Raw genomic sequence first — 27,870 nt, 5'->3', positions numbered from 1 at the left:
TGATTCATATGTAGTCTACTCTTTTCAATTTTTCATCAATTGAATGATCTTCAACATGCATTGATTGATGCATCACTAAACTTCATTTAGTGAGCTTCAGATAGGGGAATGACCTAACTTACCACTTAGATACAAAAATGCATCCTTAGATAATGGCTTAGTGAATATGTCTACAATTTGTTCTTTAGTATTCACATATTCCAATCTTACCTCTTTATCTTGCACCAATTCTCTCAGAAAATGATATTTTATTAGAATGTGCTTGGTCTTGGTATGCATCACAGGATTCTTTGATATATTAATTGCACTGGTGTTATCACAAAAGATAAGTACTAGATCCTTGATTTTTATCTTCATACTTGCCAATAGTTGCTTGAACCAAATAATATTGGAACAATTAACTACTGCTGCAACATACTATGTCTCTACTATAGACTAAGAAATATATTTCTGCCTCTTGCTTTTCCAAGACACTAGTCTTTTACCAAGAAAGAACATCCACTAGTGGTGATCTTCCTGTCATCAACACTTCCTACCCAATCAGCATCTACGAAGGACTTTAAATCCAAATTGCCTCCTTTCGTGTACAATAATCCATAGTCTTCAGTACCCTTTGTATCACCTAATCTAGTAGTGTAAAATGAATACTAACTTAATAAGAGCATTCACACAACTAAACAAGTTAACACTTAAGATAGGACGAAGGTTATCACCACAAAAGGAATCAAACCAAGAATGGTAGGCTCCTTATGGTATAACCCATGACGAAGTGGATGTGTCTCTAATGGGAGATGATGTATGCTCAGATGCTCAAGCTTCCAAAGGATGGGGATTTTCACTGAGTGTTTGTATGGATGAGGGTTTCAAACAATGGAGGTATGGAGGGATTTCAACATTATGATAGTATTTTGGTAGCTTTTAGGCTCTCAAAATAGCATTATAAGTTTATATGAAAGGTGGATGATATTTGCAAAGGGATAGGGTTTCATTTATAGGCCAAAGGGTAGAGAGATGGATGGTCAAGATGCAGGGATGACAAAATAGTGAGGGAGGGTCAAGATGCACTCAAAGGGGAGCACATGGATTGTGCTTGTTTAGAGCCAATAGGGAAGTGACACTTGTCACAAGGAGGATGAGTGTGAGAGGATAGGATAAGGGTTGATCAAGGGAGTAATGAGGGAGGTTGACTATGTAAGAGGGATGTAAGAGTCATAAAGGGGGATGTAAGAGTCATAAATGTTGGAGGGTGAGGGTGAGGATGAGTTTGTTGACTTTAGCTTGGGTTAGCAAGTCTTAACCCTTGCTTAAAGTTGTGCACATGTTTAGGAGGGGGATTAGGATTAGCTTAGAAAAGGGGTTAGGTTTTAAGTGGTTTAGCTTTGGTGGGATGGGTTAGTTAGGTGGCTAAGTGACGTTAGTATGGGTGAATGGGTTGGAATAGGAGTAAAGTTTGGTCTTGGGGATGTTTTAGGGGTTTATATATTTTATTAAATGATTTATTTAATAAAATGAGAGTATGGAATTAAATTAAATAGATTTGAGAATTTATTTAATTTAATAGAGGAATAGGGTTTTAATTGATAAGTTTGATTTTGGGTTATCATTTGATTTTATCAATTGGACTATAGTTAATTAAATTAATTAATTAACTAGGGGATGACGATTAACTAATTAAATAGTAAATATTTAATCAATAATATCCTAGGAGATAACTAAATATAATTACCTAGTGATGTAATTAGATTTAGGTGTCTACACCCTTTAGATACCTTCATATGAATTTTTTTAGGCTTTATTGAGAATCTTACTACCAACTGCTAATGCAATATCAGGCCTAGTATGCACTACATATTGCAACTTTCCAATCATTGATATGTATGTAGTCTAATTTACTTCCTTGGCATCAATGTCCAGTAGACATAGGTCTTCCAACTGGTCTTGAATCCTTCATTCCAAATTTATTTGGTATCTCCTTCATATATTTGGATTGAGTAATGTAGATACCATCTTTCTTTTGTTGAATCTGTAATCCAACAAAGAATTTTATCTCTTCAAACATGGACATCTCAAATTCTTTACTCATCTCTTCTAAAAATTCTTTACACAAGTCATCATTTCTGATGGGGACACAACCCAAGCACGGAATGGACACAACAGGAAAGGGAAAACTTTATTAACTATGAAAATATGCTAGTACACTTAGTGCAAAGAAAATAGACTCCAAAACATGCCCTATGGGCTTACAATAGCATAAATCTGGAGATAATTTCTTCTCCCAGTACCTTCTCTCAAACTCCACTCCGAACTACCTTTTACAATGCCAGAAATGTCCTTAAATAGACCCCAAAGGGTTAAGGATTAGGAATACATTCTAGAAAGTGCTACTTGGCATTCACCGCCAAAATGGAAGGCTCCAAAAGTCACTTTAGAAGTCGGTACAAAATTAGAAGAATCCAGAAATGGTAGCCAAACTTCTAGGAGGCAAAACTTTTGAACCGTAGCTCCGATCGATGAACCATTTACATTTCTAAAAATCTCTCGGAGTGCTCTATAGCACTATGGACAAGATTTTCTTGCCCCCCATTTTTTTGCCCTATACAAGGTCATTTAATGCCTCGAACCTAACTTTGAAGCATTCTTAGGAGGTCTCCAAAAACTAAAAAACTGTGATAACTTTCAAATCGTGCAGCCTTTTGACCTAATTCTTTTTCTGGAATGTTCTAAATTATAATTTTAATCCTCCCTCAAATTTACACAATCTGATTCACCGTAATTATGGCTCAATTACATAGTCCTATTTTTTTGGCATTTACACGTATCCCAAGTTGCTTAAATACTCTAACCCAGAACACTGATAGTGGAACTGTGAGAGTTGGAACCTTTATTTGACCCAAATGGGTATCCAAAAATGAAAACACATGAAACAGAAACTATGTCTAGGTACATATTTTTGGGTGACACAAGATTGCCCTTATACCTCTGGATGCTCCTGCAACAATTTCCAGTAAATAATGTGTCATCCACAAAGATTTCTGTCAACACAATCTTCTTGTCCGGTCATTCTTTGATATATAGGTTGTTGTTATCATTTGATCTTTGAAAACAAATCTTTATCAAGTAGTTATGAAGTTTTTCATACCAAGCTCTGGGAGCTTTCGTGAGTCCATATAATGCTTTGTGCAATTTACAAACCATATCCATTTTGCTCGAACCTACAAAACCTTTTGGTTTCTCTATGTAAACTTCTTCTTCAAGAATTTCATTCAAAAATGCAAATTTCACATCCATTTGATAAACTTTAAATCCTTTATGTGTAGCATAAGCAAGTAAGGTCCTAACACCTAATCTTGCAATAGGAGAAAAAGTTTCTCCATAATCAATACCTTCTTCTTGAGAATAGCCTTTTCATACTAACCTTGCTTTTTTCTGAAAACTTTTCCATCTTCATTTAGCTTATTTCTAAAAATCCACTTTGTGCTATTTACATTTTTATCCTTGGGTCTAGGAACAAGAGTCTAGATCTTATTCCTTTCTATCTATTTTATCTCTTCATTCATTGCTTCAGTCCAAATTTCATTATCTAAAGCATCTTTAACAAGTCTAGGTTCAAATTTAGTAAGAAAACATGTACCTTTCAATTTATTTCTTGACATTGTTCCATCTAACTTGTCTCCAATAATCTGATCAGGTGCATGGTGCCTTCTGACATATCTTTCCAACACACATACTTTGAATCTAGAACTTGTTCCACTTGCCTCACCATGTTCTTCTACATCAAGCTTGGGTCCCATTATATGTGACTCGGGTCCATCAGACTTGATTTGCTCTAGCAATAGCTCAGTAGCTTATGACTGTGACTCGGGTCCTTTAGACTGTGACTTGGTTTCCACTAGATGCAACTTAGTAGCTTCTAGAGATTTTTGGGACTTGGGAGGTGAAGTTTGTTGACTTCCAATTGGATTTGGCAATGTATTAGGTTCATAGTAGATAAAACTTATGTAATACTTAGGTTCTTTGTTGCTTTCTTCTTCACTCTTTTTTGCAAACTCATTAATTCTCGCATGTGCACTTTCTATGATCTTATGAGTGGATAAATTCAAACATTTATATGCTTTTCTTCTGTAGGAATATGCCTTCATCACCTTTGACATCAAATTTAGCTTTCCTAGATTCCTTCAAGATATAACATTTTCTACCAAATACTTTCAAGTAACTTACATTAGGTTTGTAGCCATATCATAGTTCATAAGGAGTTTGATTTGAGTCTTTCTTTAGCTATACTTTGTTCAAGGTATGCACTGCAGTACTAATTGCTTCCTTCCAGTATTTGATTGCAACATTCTTTTTTATAATCAAAGTTCTTGCACAATCCATGATGGATTTGTTCCTTCTTTCATCTATACCATTTTTTTGTGGTGTGCCAGGGGCTGATACTTGTCCTTTAATTCCTTCTTTAGTGTAGCATTCATTGAATTCATTGGAAATGAATTCACCACCTCTATCTGGTCTCAAACACTTCAGCTTCCTCTTGAAGCTTTGATTGCACAAACACTAGATTTGATTCTGTCACTATACTTTGTAATTTTCTCATCTTCTCTCATCTTTATTTCATCAAATTGTCCTCTAAGGCTTTCATCTTTAGCTCTTATTACATTATCATCTCCTCATAGATGGCTTTCAGCTTGATCCACATCTCATAAGCAGTTCCACAGTCTTTGACTTCATCAAATTCGGCATACTTGAGAGATGAAGCAATATCAATCATCATAATGTTCTGACTTTTCTTCTCTGCAATTTCTTCTACAGTCATAGTTCTAGCAGGTGACATATTTTGTGTCAAGGTACTTTAGGCCTGAATCTCCAATTATTTCCAAATGCAATCTCATGAGTTCCTACCATGCCTTGAAGATACCTATGTTCAGTTTGGGGATCTCCCTTCTATAATACATCCTAATATTTAGCTTCGGTCCTTGAAACCTTCTCTACAAGTACCAAACACTCTAATACCAATTGTTGAAAATATAAGAGGAGTAACTGAGAGGGGAGGGGTGAATCAGTTATCACTAAAAGAAATCCCATAACCCTTAGATGTTAGCACAAAACATAAACACTACTAAAAATATTGATGCTCAGAAAACACATAGTCACTCTGTTAATACTGATAATAAGTTATAACTCGGTAACCACTAAGACAACAACTATAACTTAGAAAATTCTTAACATGCAAATCTTAAGATATTTTCTATGATTAACCTTAATTAACTTAGTTGCATACACATGAAATAAATAGCATGAACACAAGTGACACTAAGATTTAACGTGGAAACCCAATTTGGTAAAAACCACCACTTGTAACTAGTTACTAATTTTCACTCTTCTGAAGTGAGCCCTGTTAGGAGCCAACCCTATTAAAGGTTACAAAACACACTTTTAAGTGTGACCCTATTAGAGGATTTAATCACCCTATTAGGAGTGGCCTTCTTAGAGGTCTTTAGACACTTAAATCTAGAAATGCCACCTTGTTAGAGGATTTACAAATAGTTGTTAAGCCAACTCTATTAAGAGATTTATATCATTGCTACAATGGTTAGAGAGTAAAAATGAGATGACTTGATTTCTGATGCAACTGAATTTCTAATTACAGATCTCAATTCTGGCTTGAATACTTGATCCTTCCTGATCGAATGTATCTTTGTAGCTCCTCGAGGATATTCTTCTTATCCTTCTAATTTGCTTCCTCTAAGGATCTTCTATTCTTCCATCCACTTCCATACATTCAATCCTCAAGTTGACCTTATATTTATACCTTATGCATTGTCAAGTCAACTTGAATACAACTTAAAATATTTAATATTCATCTCCTTAGTCGGCTAGAACCAACAAACAAATCCATTGAACTCACAAGAAAATCCTTTATTAGTCGACCCTGCTGGGTAGACACTAACTCAATAATGATTTTCCTGTGTTAACTAGGTGAACTTAGTTAACACTACATCTTCACAAAGTTCCCTTGGTAACTAAGTGAGCTCGGTTAACACTGGTTTCATCCAACATTTCCTTTGTTACCAAAATGACCTCGGTCAACACTCAACTTCTACGAACTTCTCCTTGACACCCAAATCAACAAGTGGTAGACATTGTCTTCTAAACTTGGAAAACACTAGAATGCTCAAAAGACACGGGAAACTATCTTCATCGCCCGAGTGAGCTCGGCATACACTGACTGGTAACGATATGACATTTTGTGTAACATCAAAGACAATACACAATTAACCAATTGTTTTCAACATGCACATGTTTACCTCTATTTTCTCTACAGCCATCACATATGTTGCATGCATAAATCTTGTTGGCACTGAGTTCACTCTAGAACTATGATTTAGTTTATATCCAAGAATTTTGCTCAATACTTTAACTGCTTTATCCTGAATCATGTCAACTTTCGTGATTCTTTCATCAAATTTGATGTACAAGTTTGTCTCAACTATCTTTCTCACATTTCTATCATTCACTGGGTTGCAGCCTTCATTGCTCAAACCTGTGACCTTGTCAATTAGTTTTACAGGTACATCACCTATCCAAAACATCTCATCATGAACTCTACTCAGAATTATTATGGTCCATCACCTATCCAAAACATCTCATTATGAACTCTACTTAGAATGATTCTGGTCCATTCATGATTGTCAAATTCTGTGTAGAATATATACTTGATCAAATTCAACTCAACTAGGTGTACATACTCAGATTTAAGGGTTAGGTCACTGTTACACATGAATCCTTAATCCTTATGTATGTTCTCATATCCAATGCTTTTGAACTTGCAATAAATGTAACTTTGAACATCCTCTATGTGAAGCACATTTGAAGGGATTTGTGAAAATGCTCCTAACGGATCATTCACTAAAGAAACAAATGGGTTTTTCTTGAACTTATACCTCAGCCTATCACTTACATCATATATTTCCTGACTTTCCATAATTCTTAATTGTATACACTAGAAATTTAATTCAAGCTTCGTGAAATACCTTAAGATGTTGTGTTTAGTCCTTCTATAACTTCGCTCTTCAAATGCATTTCTTTTCACTTGAAATCATTATCAAAATGCTCTTAAATCACTATCAAAATGCTCTTAAATCACTCTAAACTCTGTGCATTATCAAATGGTACTCACAATCTTGTTCAAAATCTTTAAATCAATTCAAATTGGACTCTACATTAAATGCGCATCTACCAAAAATTCAAAAAATGTCATTGATCACGAGTAAACTTGTTTTCTATCTTACAACTTCTTGTGATCATATCTAGGCTTGTGCACTCAACCATAGATTCCTCCCTATGTCTTCTACCTGTTGTTAATTGTGCAACTTCTGTGCAACTTCTAATTTGCTCTTTAACATCAATTCTGATTAATTGATGCTTTGTCTCTGCTAAACCTGCTTAATTCAAATAATATGAGTCACAAACAACTTCTGACTTCAATTTCCCTTCAAGTGTATCAAAATACTATTCTTCCAACATTGTATAAGAACTCTCTAGATTATAGGCTTTCACAAATGCTTCTTTGATTTCATCAACATGTTCCTTGATTGCTTCCTTCTAACTATTGTCACTACCATTATCATTTATTCTGTCATTTTTGTTATTGTTCCTTCTATGATTAGGATTCCTGTTGAATTTCTTTTTGTCCATTCTGCAAAATCTTGTTGTGTGTCCAAAGTTATTGCATAACTGACATACAGGTGTATTTCTCCTCTGATTGGTTCCATTCTGACTATCAGATGCTCTATGATTCCTTGCAATGTGTCTAGGATTGTTACATTTGTAGCATACAATATGTTTTCTTTCACCATTAGATCTTTCACCATCCTTCAATCTGTCGTGTGATCTTCCTCTTTCATTACTTGCAGAGTTAGTATTCCTAAACACTCTACTATTTGCATTATTACTATCAAACTTAGGTTTCTTAAAATCTATTATTGTATGTCCATAACCATGACAATTATAACAATATAAATTAGTAATAGTTTTGAAGACTTATATGTGCAATCCCTTTTCATATGAACAACTTCATTTCATATGAAACATTTACCTCTTAATTCATGTCTAACTTCCTTGGGTGATTCAACTTGCTTAGGTTGATCAAATTGCTTTGTTATTTTAGGTTCATCAAATTTCTCAGACAAATCAACTAGTTCAACTCCTTTAGATGACTCGATCTTATTCTAATCTATTTCTTTAGGGGTTTCTACAACTGGATCTGGTTCTTTTCTAATATCAACTTTCTTGGCTAACTTTTCTCCAATAAGAAATCCAAGACCTGTTTTGACATAAGAGGGTCTTTGAAAAAATGTCTGCTCATCAATTTTCTCACTAGTATAAAGTTTCTCTAACTATTATTTAGCAAGTGTCAAAACTCTTTTCACAATAGTGTTGTATTTTTCTAACTCAACATGTTCTATCTTGATAGAATCTAATTTAGATGTTGCTTGACTCAATTGAGATCTAAGGTTTGCAATCTCATATTTCAAATCAAGTTCATTCTTACTGTCATTTTTCTTAAGGCTCAATTTAAGTTCAACAATTTTCAACTTATGCTTCAAGATCTCATTTTCTTTCTTGAGATTTCCTACTTCATCATTGTCACTAGTCTACACATTTGAGTCATTGCCAGATTTCAAATCATCAATCTTGTCTTTCAGTTGCCAATGTAAAATTTTGCATCTTGGTATCTATCTTTTAGGTTATCTCTTTCTTCTATAAGAAGGTCAATCTACTCAAGAGCTTCTTCAAGGTTTATCTTTAATTGTTCCATATCCATAGGGATCTTACTCAAGTTGTTAAGCCTCTTTAGAGTAACTATGCTCTAATACCAATTCTTAGAAATAGATAATGCTGAGAGGGGGTGAATCAGTATTCTACAAACATTTTCCCACAACTGAATATTGTTAATTACTTTATGACTTTCATATGAAAGTAAGCCAAAAATGTTGAATAGTAAATATAATCATACAAAAAGAGAACTCATAACACTATTATTTGTTAACTAGGGAAACCCTGGCCAAGGGAAAACCCCGATGGGGATGATACCCACTAGATGATTCACTAAACAAAAGAATCAGGTTAAGGATATTGACCCTGTTAGGATTCTATGAAGTACATATAGTGTCTTGAGTCCTTGTTAGACGACTAGGCACTATTAAAAGCCTCAACCTTGTTAGGAGTTGCTTCAACTCTGTTAGGAATTAGTAGATCAAATACAATCTATGCAAGAAGAGCCCACTGCCCTAACATGCAATAAGCACTAAAGTTCTTCACAAGTATAGGTATACATAAAATACTTTCTCATTGTTGAAACTTGTACTTGATCTGATCATACATCAAATTTTGTATCACATAAGGCTTGCATATCTTTTAGGCTATCTTCACAATAGTTCGCATGTCACACATCTTACCTCTTATTTGCACAAGATAAGATCTTTACTTATATCTCGCAAATTAATAAATCTCTACTCTGTCGGCCTTCATATCTTCACACATTTGACTTATTATAAAATCAATTGGGGATTAATATCTATAATGTCGACCCATCATGAATTAGTAATTATTTTGTCACCAAAATAATTCCTTAAGTCGTACAACTCTTATTTCTGATATGCTATTTTCAGTCCTTTTAAATACTTGAACTAGTAAATCAACTATAACTTACCTCATACTATTTGCACACATTTGCGCACTGAACTACGTTATCATGACATTGTCATATAGCTATCCTTAATTGTGCATGAGTTGACTCAAAGTGTGTCGTTCATACACATCACATCTGTCTCTATACTATTGAAAATTGTCCAACACTTTGGCAATTTTCTAATTATAAATACATAAATGAAATATTGAATACATGTTGCCATAAATGACAACACGCTAGAAATCCAAATGATCATATTGCCAACAATAAGCATCCTTGAAGCAACAAATTGAGCACACGTCAAATTAGATCCAATCGAAGGACAATCTTCATCAAAAGAGTCTAGAGTTTGCATTTTCTTGCTTATCCATTATTTATATTAGCTTTTTTTAACATTCTTATCTTGAGTGTTTGCTTACATTTTATTGTGTTTAGTTTTCTAATCTTGCATTTCTATCTCTTTATTGCACATAAATTTCTTGCATGCGTCTATCTAGACTTTTGTGATATATTTCATGTTGTATGGCTCTATAAAATCTACAAAAAGAAAATAATCCAAACATACCCAAATGAGCTTCAAAAGACTCTTTTATGATAACCCCAAAAAGACTTAAAATTCTCGCCTTTTAATATTTGGTCAAGGTCAAATAATAAATTGACCCTTTTAATATATTTTTATTTACATTTTAGTTATTTTAACTCACATTATCAAATAAACTAAATAGCATTACCCTTCAAATTTAATTTATTGGAAGCACAAAAAAGATTAATTTAACTCATCTCTCACTACTAGACTTTAACCTACAAGATTGAAATAGGTTAAGTGATCTAATCAATTATGCCTTAGAAAGGGACAATTTAATCCTCCCTTCTAAAATTTGCTTCCCCTCACTCAACTATGGATTAGGATGCTAAAGAATATATTCACCCTCCCAAGTGGTATCCTCAATAGACAAATATTTGCATCTAATGAGATACTTCCTAATTACCTTACTTCTCAATCCCCTTTCTCTAACATCAATAATCTCATCAAGAACCAAAACTAATCTTCCCTCCTTATCCAATGGTTGAAGCTATATGATATGTTTTCCTAATGCCTTTTAAGGCATGAAACGTGAAATACATTATGAATCTTTTGATTCCCTAACCACTCAAGCATGTAAGCTACTTCTCTCACCCTTAGAACAATCATGTAAGGCTCATAGAAGACAAGTTTCAATTATTATGCATCACTCCTCTTCAAAGAATACTACCTATAAGGCTAAAGATGCAAGTAAATCAAATTACCCACCTCAGAAAAGAAAAAAGTAAAAAGTAAAATAGAACTCAAATTTGGACCTCCTTGTACATATATTTTACTTTCTCTTACGAGTATCCTTACATGTCTTAAGGATGTATTGACTTTCCTAAATCCATATCTCTAACATTTTGGGTTGAAGCTATCAATAGTGTCAGTTGTATTCATTAATGTGTTTCTCACAAGGCAATGAAATGTGACTCCTTATAAGTCGCGGTCCCAGATCAAGCTTCATGTTTCCTTCTTCTGATTTATTGGTAGTGAGGTTGTTGGTCCCAACAGGTACTGACAAGTGGTTGAATCCTTATCGCTTGCTAAACTGGTTTTTCTTTTGATTTATCTAACTATGCTTAATGTAAACTACTTTGCACTTAGAAATAGGATAATGATGTAAGATAAAAGCATATGAACTCACACACACAAGTATTCATCAATGTATACACAAATTTTTATATGTGGAAACCCTCGATGAGAGGAAGGAAAGCATGGTGAGGATAACATGACCAGTAGCCTTTTATTGCAAATAAATGGTTGTCCAGTTAAGAGATACAACTTGTTCCTTTTGAGAACATGTCATGTTAGGAATGTTAGATTTACAATTAACTGTTAGATTTATAATTAACCTACCAAGGTTACCTTGTTAAAGGATTTTAGTACTCTTTTGAGAGGCGCTTGGTTAAAGGATTTAACATATGCTTCCAACTAAAGCATGCTCTATTAGGAGCTAACAACTTGATTACAATGGTTAAAGAGCAATCAAATATGATCTAAACTTATAAGAATTTTATGCTTAGTAGATAGCCAATGAATACCTTCGTGATGTCATGATCTCCCTTTGTTAGATAGGCATATTCAGTGATTTCCTTCATATCACTCTTCCTTTCACTCCTCTCCTTTCCCTCGCAATATACTCAATTGTCTCTGGTTAGGTGTGGGTCTTTGTTCTACATCAAAACATCCTTCCTGTGTATGTTCTTGTTCACACTCTCCACTACTTTTTTTGCACTTCTCATCATCACTTCCTTAAAAATGTGTGGAGTCATCCCTTTTTTTGTGGGTGTCGAAACCCTAGGGAAATATCCCACTCAAACCTGGGAATTCAAAATTTGAATTCAAGTTGTTGAGTCTATCACGAGTGACCCGTGACACCTATGTTATGGGGTCTAGACTGGTAGTGTTGTCAATCTACCTTGGATTACGTCTCAATTCATTCACCCTCTCTACATCCTTTCATTCTTATCGGAGTATAAGCTTACTTTGAATTTTTCCCATACCTATTTTGTCATGTCACTGTGATGACTCCTAGTGCTGACTGGATAGTCTAGGCCTTGTTATATTCTACCTTGCATACCAGTCAAGATATATATCGGTATTCAAGAGGTATATAATCCTCAACCGGTTGCCAATCAATGACAACACACTTATGCCAATTATCCTTTGCAGTGCTAATATGACCGATTGGATCAACAAAGGCCTAGAAATTCATTTTTAATGTTCCATGTAAAAAAAAAAAGGAGAAGATTTGATCTTTGTTTTTTAATGGTTATTATTATGATGTGGAAAAATATAGGTTGTTTTGAGATGTCTACTATTGTTGAAATGTTAAGTTTGATGACAATTCCACATAGATAGATACTTCAACCTTCACTTATTCATCACTATCCACTCAACCTTGTTCATCTAGTGAGTATATTTTTCTTCTCAAGGATTATATAAATGATAATCTTCATCGACACCATAGACTTGACAATATTAGGATCACACTCTTGAGTAGCTTACACCTCTAGTTGGTAATGGCTTAGATAATCACCATATTCATTCATAGATTTCAAGAAACAATATTTTGAGCTATGTGATTCCAACAAATTCTAAGAAGATTTCAAATGCTTCAAGTACTCTTGAGTGAATGGGATAGTGTCCATGGTTGGAAAGTATTGATCTTTGATGAGAAAGCATACATATATGCACCTAAAATTGGTCGTTACATTTGATGAATATGCCTTACTTTTCTCAGTTTCTATCTTCTATATTAAATTTAATTAATATACACTTTATTTTCATTATCATCCTAAATCATTTATTTTATTCCCTCTTGAGTCTAACCTAAGGTAAACAAGTGTTTCTTGCTATTTGCCCGTCTTTGACCCACTTCTTCCAAAAATATAATCAAGAATTTTATTGATTTAGTTTACCCTTGTTGAATCATTTATCACTTTTTTCCTAATTTACCACTAGCCCTATAATAGTATTCTTGATGTTGTGTGCATGCTTAATCCATAATTAACTAGGACTATGTCCCCATAAAACTATCTTGTCCACTTAATCTTAAATGTCCTTCTTAGGGACACCTCCCATGTACTTAGGAGGTACGAACACATTCTTCTCAAATTCTTAAATAGGAATTTAAACTTGCCCACTTCTCTTCTATGGAACCTCATAAGTAAGATGGTGCTAAAACCTATCTATGTGAAGGACCCTCCCAAGTTACCTCTTAAATACCTCGTGTCCTCTCATGCTATCTCAACGTGTCACTTGGCACTATCTCAATGATTGACACATCTCAAATGAGCTTTGCCATTGATCATGTCCTTAAGCTTAGCCCTACATCCATTTTCTCTAAATCAATAAAATCTCTTTACCTTGGCCATTTTTATATCATAGTGTAGAATGCAATATTATGCTACGCTACTTTTGTAAGCACACATATCAAATGCAATTGCTTCAAAATATCCACGTGTGGTTGCAACAAGGAATATAATAAAAGGTTTATCATGCTAAATCTTATGTTCGTTTATATTCCTTAAGCCTAAATTGATTATTTTCTTGTTTTTGTGTTGCTCAATTTAGCTATATAAGTTGTTCACATTGGCACAAAGTTCACAAACAATAACTAGCATCGTGTTCTTCATTCCAACAAGTAAAAGTGTCAATTAACTAAAAATATTTGTATCTTACCAAATATGCAATAAATCATTCTATTAACAAGGCATGATTTGTTAAAAAGGTATTTTCATAAATTGAGGTTTTTGACTATTCCAAGTGTAGACACCTAAAAATCCTTTAGAAAATAAAGTATTTTTATTTTCTAAAAAAGTCCCTGATGACATCATCATTTATTATTTATTTATTTATTTATTTATTTATTTTATGCCATTAAATCTCCTTATCTTAATTAAAAATATTTAATTAAGGAATCCCTCCCAAAAATGTTTAAATCTTATTTAAAGATTATTTCCTTATTTATTAATTATTTAATTAATAAATTGATCAAAAATCCCAAAATAAATAATTTATTTATTTTTTGCCCAAAACTTGGCCAATTTCCTTAAGACCACTAACCTCTTCCAAAATCTTCTAATCCTTCTTTAATTTCGATTAAAGGCTGATCCCATCATTTCCTACCCCTAATCCCAACTCAAAATATTTAATTAAGATTAAATATTAATCCTCATGTTTATTAAAAATATTTTAATAAATATCTCCTCAACCCAAACCCTTGAAATAAATAAAACTTTATTTATTTCCTAAAAACCTTATTTATCCTCATCCTAGGAAGTTCTAGACTCTTCTAAAAAGTCTTCATCCTCATCCAAAGCCTAGACTCTTCTAGAAGATGTCAATCCTTATCTTTGACCCTAATCCTAATCCCCCCCTAACCTTGTCACATTCCCTAAACATGGGTTAAGACTTGCTAACCCAAGCCAAAGCCAACAAATATCTCCTCCTTCACCCACCCTCATTAAATGTCATCCACTTGCCCATCTCTAACAAGCCTAATCTAATCTTAACCCAAGCCTAATCCAAGCCTTAATCATTTGCACATTCCTAAGTCAAGCTTAAGACTTTCTTAATCCAACCCAAGTCAAATATCTCAACTCTCTCACAAATATTCCAACCATAAAACTTTATGAAGCCCACAAAGCCATAAATGACTCTTACAAGCTCATTCATTGCTCTTACAAGTTATTATGAGAGTCTTTATGAGCTTTGAGCCTCCTTTGTTGACCCCTTGACCCCTCTTGCTCTAACCAATGACCTTGTGACATGTGTCATTCCCTGATTGGTTGTAAGGAAGCACAATCCATGTGCTCTCCTCTCATTCAATCTAAACCTTCCATAAGCTTTCTCTCATCCTTGCATCCTAGCCCTTGAACCCTCAAGCCCTTTGCCTATTTAAGGAATCCTCTCCCAAGCCATTTTAACACAATCTAAAAAGTAAAGCCATAATGCCATTTTGAGAAGCCATTTTTACATCAAATCCATTCACCAAAATCTATCAAAAATCCTCCATTGAAGCCCATTTGAGCATTTGAGCATACATACATAATCAAGCCATCTTAGCTATTAGACACACCTCTACATCAAGTGATCATCCTCATTGAGAGAGCCTATCCATGGCTCATATTCTCATTTGAGGACTTCACTTTGTCTCTCATGAAGTTATGTTAAATTAGTATGCAAATGCTTTTTGATTGTTTTAATTTAGTGTTTCTAACATACTAAAGTAGCATATACACCAAGACCCTTGTTTTAAGGACCGAGACGGATTATATGCATCTTGTATTATCCTTAGTCACATGTCAAGGATGGTCCAATTGACATCTATATTGAAAGAGTGTTTTGTTGTGTGCTAACCTTCATGAGATATCTACACAAAGAATCCCCTAGTTTTGTACAACACTCTTCTTGTAGGTTTCATTCCTCAAGCTTGGTAAGAAAAGAAGGATAGCACCTTGCTTATTTTTGGTTCCACACATCATTCTAATCCTACAATTTATATTTGAAGACATGGGGAGGATTCAAAAATATTCAATAAGCATTAACGAAGCTTTTTTATATGGGTAATCTTGGTCTTCTACATCTAATCCTTGGACTTCAAATTTACAAGGCCTTGAAAGGGATCTAGTGTTTTTTTGCTAAACTATGCATTAGATTTGCTTTGAAGACTCAGCATGACTAATTGCATGTTTGTCCCCCACATCTTTTCAGTGAATCATTGTATTGCCTATTAGTTGCCTACTACAATCAATGTTACCTTATATCAACAATTGGTTGGCAATATTTTGTATTTGACACAATCATCTCGATATTTCCATTGCAAGTAGACTTGTTTTTTCTCCCTCGAGAGCCACATGAAAGTCATTGGAGAGAAAAAAAGTATCTTGAAGTACAAATTGAAGGCACAAACTTAATAAATTGTAGGTTCCACTAACTCAAAATGGGCTAGCAATGTTGATGGGTAAAGTCTACTTGTAACTTTATGTTTTGCCTTTATAGTCACATTGCAAGTATGTAAGAAGCAAAACAACTATTGCATTATCACCAACAAAGGCTACGTATCAAGGTAAAAAGATTTATTGGCTTTGATAATTGATGAATAGGTTTGAGTTTCATCTTGACCAACCCACTACTCCTCTATATGGTAATCAAATTATCATTCAAATCTCACACAACTCAATCTAGCATCAACATACCAAGCATATCGAGATCCACAAGCACTACATCTACGACTTTATCCCAGATTGTATTCTCAACATTGAATACATGCATACTAAATAGCAAGCTATAAACATCTTCATTGATCGTTTCCTATCAATTGTTCGCCTTCAATTGCAATCAATGCTTAGCAAGAGATGTTCTTGTGTAAAGTCCTTCCTTCCCCTTTTCCTTTTTGACATTTTTTCCTCTTTGGGGGAAGATTTGTTTCTAGACAAGGTTTCTTCATTTTCTTTATTCGTAAGAGGTTATATGTACATAAGTACCTAGCCAAGCCTAGTAGTCAAGACTCATCTTTGCATTGGTTTGTTCCTCTCCAAGTTGCACTTAAGAAAGGGCATTGTATAAAAAAGGTTATTTATGAATTGGTGTCTTAAAAACTACTCACGCTAATAATTGTTTTTAAGCATACAAGATACTTATCCTCTTATGTCATATATCATTTGATTGTAACATTTCTCATAATCCTATGTCAAAACTATATTCATGCTTGTATATTTACTCTTAGATTTTTGTTTGGTAGATATACCTCTTACTAATGTTGCAGATTCGATGATCTCATTGGCTAATTTCAACATTTTATTCAAAAAATTTCATGTATTCTTCCGATTTCTCCTTGAAGAATTTAATGTACAATCTATCATGCTTTTTGTTTTCTTCATGTTGAAAAAAATTGTCACCAATCATAAGTGAAGAATTACCTCTAAATTTCATTTATTTTTCATAATCTTTCAAAACAAAGATTTAGAAGCTTTATGAGACTAAACAATACTCCTTAAAACACATGAATAAATAATATTTGATCATTTGAAACCACATTATACGATCGGTTGTGAAATTACCTATATGTATGGCTTTTAACAATTCAAATGATACCCCTATCCTGGCTTTTAACGATTCAAATGATATCCCTATCCATGTTGCATTGCTTGACATAACCCGTAAAACTTTTTGAAGGGAAGCTCCATTATCATGAGCTTTTAGGAACGCAATGGAATTTTTAGGAAAATCGCTTGTAATATTTTGTTTATCTTATTACACTTTCTAAGTACGAATTGTGATAACTAAACATAAATATTCCAGCTCCTAACATTTATGAAATATTGAACTTGTTTTCGTTTATTTCATTTATTAAAATGTTTTTTTCAAATTAGGCAAATCTTTTTTTCTCCACCAAAAAATGTTACTTGATGGCAACTGCTGAGAACTTACTAAACTTTAAGCAACCTCCCTCCACAAAAAAATATAAAAATATTGACGAATCTTGCACTTTTTTGAAAAATAAAATAATTTCTATTATTTAATTGGCAAATTTTACATTACTTAAATATTTTTAAAACTAATTATAAAAATGTGACAATTTTAAATATTTTTATGACCTAAATTATTAGCCAAAAATTTCTAAAATTAGCCAATTGACGAATATTGGCCACTGTTACACTACTCTAAATGACGAACTCCCATAATTCCCAACCTAGATTGACTTAAAATAGTATAAATACCAACATAGAATCCTAGCTGGTTACTAAAACAATAACCCAACCTTCGGCCCATAGATAACACGTAATTGAATAACGATCGTCTTTCAAACAATAAATGCCTCGGTTACATCCTTGAACGTCTTTGCAGGTGAGAATCCCTAACGATGTCATTCTACAAATGAAGCCCTTTTTCACCACGTTACATACCCCTATTTATAATCTTATAGAATTATCAGTTTTTGCATTTTTTCATATGCTACCGAATTCTCTTTAAATTGTTTTTGAGGGTCATGTATTTGGATACGTGCTATACTTTGCAGTGGAACTTAGCATTCTTTTGCATGAAATTAGTTAAGGTCTTGAAACTGACCAATATTTAGTACTATGTTTCTCATTAGCAGATGCATAACACGCCCGGCAAGAAAACTGCAATAAGTGGTCCAAAACATCATATCTCAACACCGGAAGAAAACTCCACCAAACAGAAAAACTCCTAAACAATTTCAATTTGGTTATACCTTTTTTATGTTAGCAGTTAACGATGCAACTGCACATAAATCTCTACGAAAAAGGCAAAACTTCTCTAGAAAGAACAAAGATATCATAAACTATGGCCCCTTAATGTAGATGGCCCAATAGCAGGTGCCAAAATGAAGATAATGTTATCTTGGATTTTGCAAGGGGGTGAAAAGAAAGCGACCGTGGGGCCAAATCAATGGGAGAAATCGAATGAGAAATTCTAATGTTTATACCTACAATGTGTTCTTTTAAAATGTGACCAAGAAAATGTAATTCCACAGGCACATAAAAATTAAGCAGACAGTGCAAAAGTTTCTTATGAATAAATCATAAAAAAATTATGACACACATCTATGAAGCTTCACGCCATGCTAAGCACCAGTCAAATATTTATCTGACATGTCCACACTGATAAAGCTTTAAAAATGATGGAAGCAGTGAGTGGACACTAAAAACATGAAAAAATGTCAAGCAATCCTACATTTCATGAAGTGATTTTTCAATAATGATTGGATAAACAGAACAGCCTTGAAGCTTCTAGGACAAAATTCCCTTATTGCTTTGCAAAGCTATTTCTTCGCTTTCTGGAAACTATGATGCTGATCTCATTATTGGTTGCAGTGGCCAATCTCCATATTATGCCCAGCTACAAAAAATGCTGCTAATTTTGCCCTCAAACAGGATATAATAAGGAACATCAATTGCACATTCCTGACTAAATAAATACACGCTCTTGAAACACCTCAAAGGTATCATCTTGAAAAGTGTTGGAATGCTTGTAAGCAGCAGAAAATAGTAATGTCCAGTAGAACTCCAGAGGCTTATAAATATGATCCTCACCCAGTCTAGTAATTCAGAAGCAGCCAATGCTTGAACCTCATTGCAAATTTCTATCTTAATAGACCTTAATTGTTCCTCATACAACCAAGTTTTACTCTAATAGATAGATGTCTATCAAAATGCAATATAGCTAAGGAAACCATCCTTTGGTGAACCCGAATTTAGATCGATGAGTGAATGAATTCAGCAAGCAAGCATTACAGCCCAGTTTCAAATAGCCACTTCAGTGCATACTAGAACGAGGCATGCGAGGTCTCACTGGTGTCTTCGATGGACTCACCCTACATCCGAAGGAAAATATTATTTCATCAGAATAAACAATATGTAAATGTACATAATATCATCGCTTAACTGTAACATTAATTTTCTATACTCAATCAAAAACTGTACCTTATTGGCAGAGATCCCAAAATTGCACCGCTACAATTCAATGCAAGTATGGCACTCTCTGCCTGCATCAGCAGAGAGTATGATTTAATGGATTTAAGTGATGTCTTCCCCGCAGATAATAAAAACATTTAACTTGGTTTATGACAAACATGCCAACTAATATACAAAGGCATTCTATAGGAAAACACAACATCCATGACTTAGGTAGCCAAGAGTTGAATCAAATCACACATTTAATATCTTCCTAAAGCAATATCTTGACATGTATTCAAGCTATTTGTTGGATATTAGAAACAACCTCCAATCTATTTCTTAACATCTCTGATTTTGAGCACGGGCATGATAAACATCCTATTGATGGATGTGCATGTTTCAGAACAGAAAATTTACCTCATACGACAAGCATGCCTCATTTAATCATTAATAGCAGCAAACTAAATGCTTTTCAAATTGGACTAACATTTACCTATAATGTTTCTTTTGAAATAGTTAATTTTTCTTGATGACAGAAGTCTAATTTGGTTGAAAAGGCCATGGCATGGGGGTCATGTGGCTCCACATTGTGGCTAGTCCACTGTCCACTAGAGAAAATACTTCATTCTAAGTATGAAAATCTTGAAATCAAAGAGAAAAATTAGCATAGATTGGCATTGATAAACATTGTCTTTTAATGAGGACAACTATAGTAGAACTATAGTAATTAGACTCTCTCTAAGCAAACCATAAAGACTAAGTGGAAAGTGAAACAAAATGACTTGGAATGGACTGCCTTTCCAGGTTCTGATGGCATACCTCCAACTTCGGCTAAACTCTCCAACTCCAGGTAAACTCGAACAAGGGAGTCAACCAAAAAATGGCTTGAATAGGACTCTTTTTAAGAAGCTGAGTCTTTTCCCAGTAAGAAGCTGAGTCTTTTTAGGAAGCTGACCCTTTTTTAACACATTCAAATCTTCTTAGTAAATCAGTCCATCTCTAGCCCAAGTTCCATGTCAATTACTAGGATATATTACCACCCAATAAAAAATTTCTACAGTTAAAAAGAATGTCTGTTGTAAAAACAACCTTGACTTAACCTCTTCACTAAATCTACATGGCCATCAAAGCACTTAGTTGAAACAAAACACAAAGCAGCCTTTACCAACCAATTTCACAAATGAAGCTTGAGGATGTCAACCTGAGGATGTCAATCACACAGCAGTAATTCTAGAGATGGTTTGACATTAAAGGTTGAAACATGGTTCATCCAGCTGAAAGGAGAATGAAAAATAAAACTTGATAGGCAATAAACTAGTTGAGCACACAGATTGGTAGGGTCATTGAGCACACAGATGGGTAGGTCACCAAACAAAAAAAACTAAGTATCAGAAAAAAGTCACAGTGATCTGTGGTGCCTATTAAAGCTTGGACATACTTCAAATTTAGCTTTAAAAATTAAATCCCAAAACTTATGTAATGAATATTCATTAGGGCAAAGCCAAAACATGGGAACTTGTTTTAATGAATGAGCTCAAATGCATTTCAGGCCAATATCCTATGTTAAACTATTACTGTAGACTCTGAACCATCAACTTAAAGAATTTTACTGATTAAATTATGTTCTATCAAAATATCACACTTTTGCCTGCAACGAGATAAGACCAATGCAAACGATTGTATATACACAATCCCAAAATAAGACCATACAGAATTTGTAAAAGGGATGGTAACGTGTTTGCAAATCAGAAAGAGATCAAGGTTGTATATACCCGACCACAAAAGATAAACAAATATGCAAATAAACATGCATACTTATTCCTAGAGATTAGCAATCCCCACATGCAACAAAAGAAGACAATTAGAAAAGAGTTTGCAATACTTTAAAATGCCCATTATATACTAATCAAACCTTGTTATAGTCATGCAAGCAAAATTGACAAGTGACAAAAATATCCCTCGTGAGCTATCTCACATTACAGAGCCAGGCATTCATCACTTGATTCCCTGGAACCTGCTTGAAATAATTACAGTCCGAGATTGGCTCAATGACCAACCACTTTCACACCTTACAAACATGTAGAGATAAACAATACCCCACATTCAACAAAATAGATCATTACAAGAGTGCTTGCAATGCTTTAGAATGCCCTCTATACACTAATCAAACCTTGTTATAGTCATTCCAGCAAATCTGATGAGTAAGAAATACCCCTCAAAAGATATTTCATATTATAATGCTTAACATTCATCACTTGATACCCTAGAACCTACTTAAAACAAGTACAGTTAAAAATTGGCTTAATGGCCAATCACTGTATAAGTTTGGAGTTTGTATAAGGCTGTGATGTTGTCCCTTAGACTGATGGTGCTGTGATTCATTGTCCCTTAGACTGATGATCTCATGGACGTCATTAAAAAATCTTCATTAATTCTGTCACATCATACAGACATGTAGATATTGTTAGCAAGAGACACTGTTGAGACACATTGTATGTCATCATTGATGGCAACTACACATCATTCTCTTGGCTACCTAACAAGATTTTGAGTTACCAATTGTACACTTGAGAAAACAGCTAAGTATGGAAGAACAAGAGAGTTACATGTACAGTTTTTGGATCAGTATGGGCACATGTTTAAGAATTAAGTATTGCCTATATGATATGATTCTACAGGCTATGGAGACTGTTACCCAATGACCATAGGTTTTTGTGATACAGTATAATGGGATTTTGATACTCTATGTAGGTTTATAATTTTATTGGATTGATCAGCAATCCTATCAGATCAATGATCCGGTTGGTTTGATGGTTGTGTTTGGTAAAGCCCACGGTATATGATCATATACATCTCTAGGAAAGGTTAGCCTGGAGAATTAGCCATTATGTGATTTAAATTTTACTCTCTACCTGTTGGAGCCAGCTGGGTGATATTTTGGGCTTATGATCAAGTATATAAGATCAAGTTTTTTAATAATAAGCAATGTGATGAGCGAACTTGCTGATGTGTTTGTAATATGTTGCTTATGCAAAAGGCAGATTTCTATGGTCCGGTTGATCAGATTGCAATTACAGGGAATTGTTCAAGCATAAAGTGCTTCTATTTCAGATTTTGGATTGTCCATCTAGGGTTATAGCCCTATTTTTTTAATCAATTGAGTTGTAGCCCACTCATTTTGTATTTGAGCAGTGTGCTCTAGGCTGTAAGCCTCAATGCTTATGCATTCACACCTTTTGTCCTAAAACCTTCAACAGGGTTAATTACTTTTGCAGAGTAATATTTGTGGATTCCGTCCCCACCCTTGTTGTTCCCTTAACTGAGTTTCCAAGCCAAAATCATGGTGTCATGAATTCTTAGATGTTTACTTTGTGGTTTGGCAGTTCATTTCTTATTGCTATTGTTTTATGGTTATGCAATCAGTTTAAAGTACATAAAAAGTGCAGAACATAACAATTAGTATCAGAGCCTTGAGCCTCGGAGAAAGCATGACCATTTGAAGAAGGTTCTAATGGGTGAACTAGGCAGTAGTGTTCAAAAACAACTCCTGAGTGCTCTTGAGGATGCTGATAAGTCAAATGCAGAGAACATGGAGTCGAAAGAAAAGCTTAAGGAAGTTAATGCTTTATTCAGACTCTCAAAGATCAGCTGAACAAATCCAGATCCAAGAGAAAGGGACTTAATTGATCAAATACAAGTGAAAGGAAGCACCAATGATTCATCGAATAAAAAATATGATCAGTATGGGCAACTTGTGAAGGAAAGAGACAGTTTGAAGCATGAGATGGAGATCATGGTTCTAAGGCTATCCAAGGAAATTGAAGACAGGAAAAACAATGAAGAAAATGCTGAAAGATCATTACTGGAGAAATCTGATGAATGTCATAAAATTTCAGATCAGTCAAATGTGACTTGATTTGGATTAAACCAAGCATAGTGAGCAAGAAGTAGAAAGAGTGAATTGAGATTTTAAGAAGTGATCTCATTGCAGCTAATGAATTCAAAGAAAGATTCAAAACCAATTCAATAAAGCTTCATGAGCAAATGGAAAGACAAAGACCAGTTGGAGATACACATAGATTAGGTTATGAAAAGGGAGGATGTTCCAAATCTGCAGAGGAGAATGTTAATCAGAATGAGCAACATAAAGAGACAATTAGAATGCAGTGTACTGGACAGTGATTCACAGGAAGATGTTTTACTTGCAACAAAGTTGGTCACAGGGCAAATCAATGCAGAAACAATACCACCACAGCACCACCTTTTTCTAGTTATTTCTTTATGAATTGGAATTATGGTCATAAAGCAAAAGAATGCAGAATGAAGAACAAACCTATTAGTCATGAAAATACCACTTGTTTCAAATGCAACAATTTTGGTCACAAAGCGAAGGAATGCAGATTGAAGAACATCTAGCTAATCAGAGGTATGGGAATTAAAATATGTTAAAAATGCAATAATTCTGGACATGAATCTAGAAATTGTGGATATAACAATGCTGTAATAAGAAGGAATGGATTGGTTGAAAAGAAAAAACAATTGATACTGATAGAGTTAGGAAGGAAATGGAATAAGGCATCGGAAGAAAAGAACAAATTAATGCTACAGGTCAGATTGCACCATCTAATTGATTAAGTCTAAAGCCTAGGGAAATTTTTACAGAAAATTCTAAATGCACCCTTGTACTTGCATAATCAATATGAGCAATCCTTACAAAGGAGAAGAATTAATACGGGAATCTATGTTATCAATATCATTGGATAGGATGGTAGTCTTGAGGATCGCAGGCAAATTTCATATTACTGGTGAACGCAACTTTACAAATTAGGGTACGAACAGCATTTATTGCAAACTTGCTTTTGAGTCAATTGGAAGGATAAAAGGGCATATTTGACTATCTTTTGGCACCTTGTTACCTGAAAAATAAGCTTGGAAGCCATTTGAGCAAGAATCGAAGTATGAAAAGGAGATTATCCAGAAAACCTAGTTACTGTTGAAAAAGGTATTTATCACTTCATATCTTCGTGAATTGACTGATAGAGATGGCTACATCAATGGTAATTGATATTAAGGGAGAAATCGATGTGAATTTAAGAAACATCCATACAAATCCACCAAAGATGATCCTAATCGAGCATTTTGTATTGTTACACGTAAAGTTTTACATGTTGAGGATAGAAGGGCATACAATCACTATAAACTAGAAATCAGGAGATGCAGATATTCACAGGCAATATGAGTCATCATGTGTAAAAGGAACTTTGAAAGATGAGTACAGGAAAGTAGGAGAGATAAAACTAGCATAGTATGTTGATTTTCACATTTTCAATAAACCTGAATGGATATGAATCGTATTGAGCAGAATTCATGATCAATTTTTCTGGCTTAGAGACAAACCAGGCAAGATTACTAAGAAGGTTTTAGAAGCAGTCACAAGCTTCAATGCATGAGGTGATGTATCTGCTCTAAGGATTACTAAGAAAGATTTGGTTACACAGTTGACAAAATTGAAATGGGATTGAACAACTATAACAGTAGAAGATATTAAGCAGGAAGATGTAAAATTTGCATCCATGGTACTTGGCTACAAAGTTTACAAGAGCAGCAGGATAAATTCTATTTCTACTACCATTATACAGTGCCTTAGGATGTTGAAGGAGAATGCGCAAATAGATGTTTGTGAAATCTTGAGAGAGCAGTTGATGGAGAATTCGAAGAAGATTAAGAAGGATATTTGTCAAAAAAACTACTCATGAAACATGGATCAATGAAATTGACTCAAAAAACTACATTATCACAATCATTGTTGTACCTAAACGTTTGCAGAATTTGGTGTTACTCCTCTATCACAGCATCCTTTTTGCAGAAATTCCGTCATCTCCAAGACTATTATAGAAGTTCACCTTTCAATTTCATTATAAAAATTGTATTGGTTACACAAACACTAATCTAGCTAGTGTTTATCTCACTGTTACAACTCGTGTTTATTTAACTCTATAAATGACGTCTAATTTTGTCAAGTGGTTCATTTTAACTCAAACAGGAGCTGTGCGCTGTATAATCTCAATAGCTTGTCTCTAAGATAGTATTCAAGCATTACTCTTACCAAACATTTTATAACAGCACTAGTCCACGCATATTTGGGGATACTGTATGCAAGGCTTTCTGATAATATAGCATCGTGTCCTTTCTCACTATGGTTCTCCTTGTGATGTTATAGAGTCTACAGATTTTGTTCACCCTCTATATCATGCTACAGTAGCACATAAGGTAATGTTCTAGATAATAACAGCATACAAATAATAACATTTAACAGTTTCTGCAATATTATGCCTTAAATCTGTTAAAACCCAGAGCTCAACAGTTGTCATTTCCTCCCCAAAATAGCTTGGGGTTCATGCAAGAGGTAGCAATAAGCATCCATCCATAAACAAAGCAACCCCGTCACTTTTTCCTGCGCTGCTTGGTTCAAGGAAGGCATGCATATGTGCCCACCACCTGACAGGCCTAAGTGACCAAAGGCAGATTGAAGGGAGCTATTTACTACCTTGAAAATAAAATTTGATTAGAGCCAAAGCCACAAATTTTATAAAAGAATTATTTATATCAATTTAATTATTTTTAGTTCAAATAATATTTTTAATTGTAAATATTATTTTTTAATTAAGGTTACTAGTTGGTATTATGATTAATAATTGATATTACATATGTATACTTATTTTATCAATTTCTTACATATGTAGACATTTGATAGAGATTTTTAAAAGATATATAAGCTAGTTTATATTGAATTTGTCCCAAATTTGAAAAGGGTGATTCCAACATTAATGTGTTATCACTGTTATGTAATTGGCATGTACATATTTAAACTAAACAATAATTAAATATTATCAAATAGGTGACACTTGGAAAGCAACCCATGCATTGATGAACTTATAATCCAAATGCCTATAAATTTCAATAATTTAACCTTAACATTGGAAGCAGGTAACAATCACACATATTTTTTCCTAGTGCAGAGCATACAGAAATTTAAAATACTCGGGGATTACTTACCATTACAAATTCAACAAATGCAATACGGGTTGAATGAACAGAATCCCCAAGCAGTCTTAAACGAGAAACCTGAATGCAGGCTTAAAAAACAATCATCAGCCAAGTTGAAAGTTTTCTCAAAAGTGTCAAATAAACAAGAGAAGGATGTTGTCCTGGCACCCACCTCACCACAAAGTGATTCAAAAAACATCCGTACATCTGCTTGAGAAACCTGCAAAGAAAGCAATTGAGAACCTACCATTAACTAGTGATCCACACAACTATTATACCAGTAGCCAAAATGTCACAACTCAATGCAACTTTGACTTAGACATCACACACTAAATGCAACTGAATCACTAAACTTCACCTTTTTGTCAATGTTTGTACAGTATATTGTGCGAGCACACATCTCCCGCTCATCTTCAGACTGCAGATAGAAATTAAAACAAATGAAATCCACCAAACTACAGCTACAATGCACCCTCGCAGTCATTTAGATTCATTTGCATCACAAAAATATTATAGATATATGTACCAACCAGAAAATTAAAATTATTTCCACCCTGACTCCTGCCACATAATCCCATGCTCTCTATAAATAAAAATAAAAAGGATTGATCACATCGCTCACTTTTGGAAGATATGTTGGGTTAACTGGAAGAATTGCAGTCTTTGAAGGAAGGATCCTGACAGGATAATATCCCAGCATGGTTCCTGCAAGGCTCAAAGCTCTTCTTGCACCCTCTACAAACACAAACAAGCAGAGCAATATTGCATTCAAATTACAGTCCCAATGAATGTAAACTTGTCCATGCACACAACCAATTAAATTGAATTGCACTAAAAAACAAATGTGGGACTCACCTTCATTATGAAACTCTACAAAAGCAAACCGAAGAACTGAATTGGGGTCACCACATATGCGGCAATCAATAACCTTTACATCAAAAAGAAAGTACCCTTTTTAGAAAAACATGTTTCATCCAAGATCCGTGTTGCAAGATTACTAACCAGTAAGTCAATATGTACCATAACACAAAGCCTACATTTGACGACTTGACCCTAACCACGTAGTGTTTATCGTAATATTTGTTCTCTAAAATACTCTAGCTTCATCAAGCACATTCCTACATACTTTGACTGAATAT

At 34.2% G+C, this 27,870-nt stretch overlaps 1 protein-coding gene across 2 annotated transcripts in view; it reads right to left on the bottom strand.

The window, feature by feature from the left end:
* Positions 1-18,773: 18,773 nt before the first annotated feature.
* The window catches only part of LOC149570286 (polyadenylate-binding protein-interacting protein 11-like), a 32,810-nt gene continuing 23,713 nt past the window's right edge, over positions 18,774-27,870 (bottom strand). Inside the window, exons 4-10 of one of the 2 annotated variants that reach the window (XM_089822919.1) lie at positions 27,587-27,659; positions 27,354-27,466; positions 27,090-27,149; positions 26,904-26,951; positions 26,741-26,809; positions 19,712-19,773; positions 18,774-19,602 (exon numbers count right to left, since the gene is read on the bottom strand). In XM_089822919.1, coding sequence (XP_089679045.1) covers positions 19,545-19,602; positions 19,712-19,773; positions 26,741-26,809; positions 26,904-26,951; positions 27,090-27,149; positions 27,354-27,466; positions 27,587-27,659 — 483 coding nt within the window. In that variant the 3' untranslated portion in view covers positions 18,774-19,544. Of the gene's footprint in view, positions 19,603-19,711; positions 19,774-21,556; positions 22,119-26,740; positions 26,810-26,903; positions 26,952-27,089; positions 27,150-27,353; positions 27,467-27,586; positions 27,660-27,870 lie in introns of those variants that run through there. The other variant, XM_089822920.1, reaches the window with a different exon arrangement.

This window comes from Cupressus sempervirens, chromosome 3, assembly GCF_028749045.1.
Source record: "Cupressus sempervirens isolate cs-2001-9-10 chromosome 3, ASM2874904v1, whole genome shotgun sequence".
NCBI classification, from domain to species: Eukaryota; Viridiplantae; Streptophyta; class Pinopsida; order Cupressales; family Cupressaceae; genus Cupressus; species Cupressus sempervirens.
This window is presented reverse-complemented; position numbering and strand designations above follow the sequence as displayed.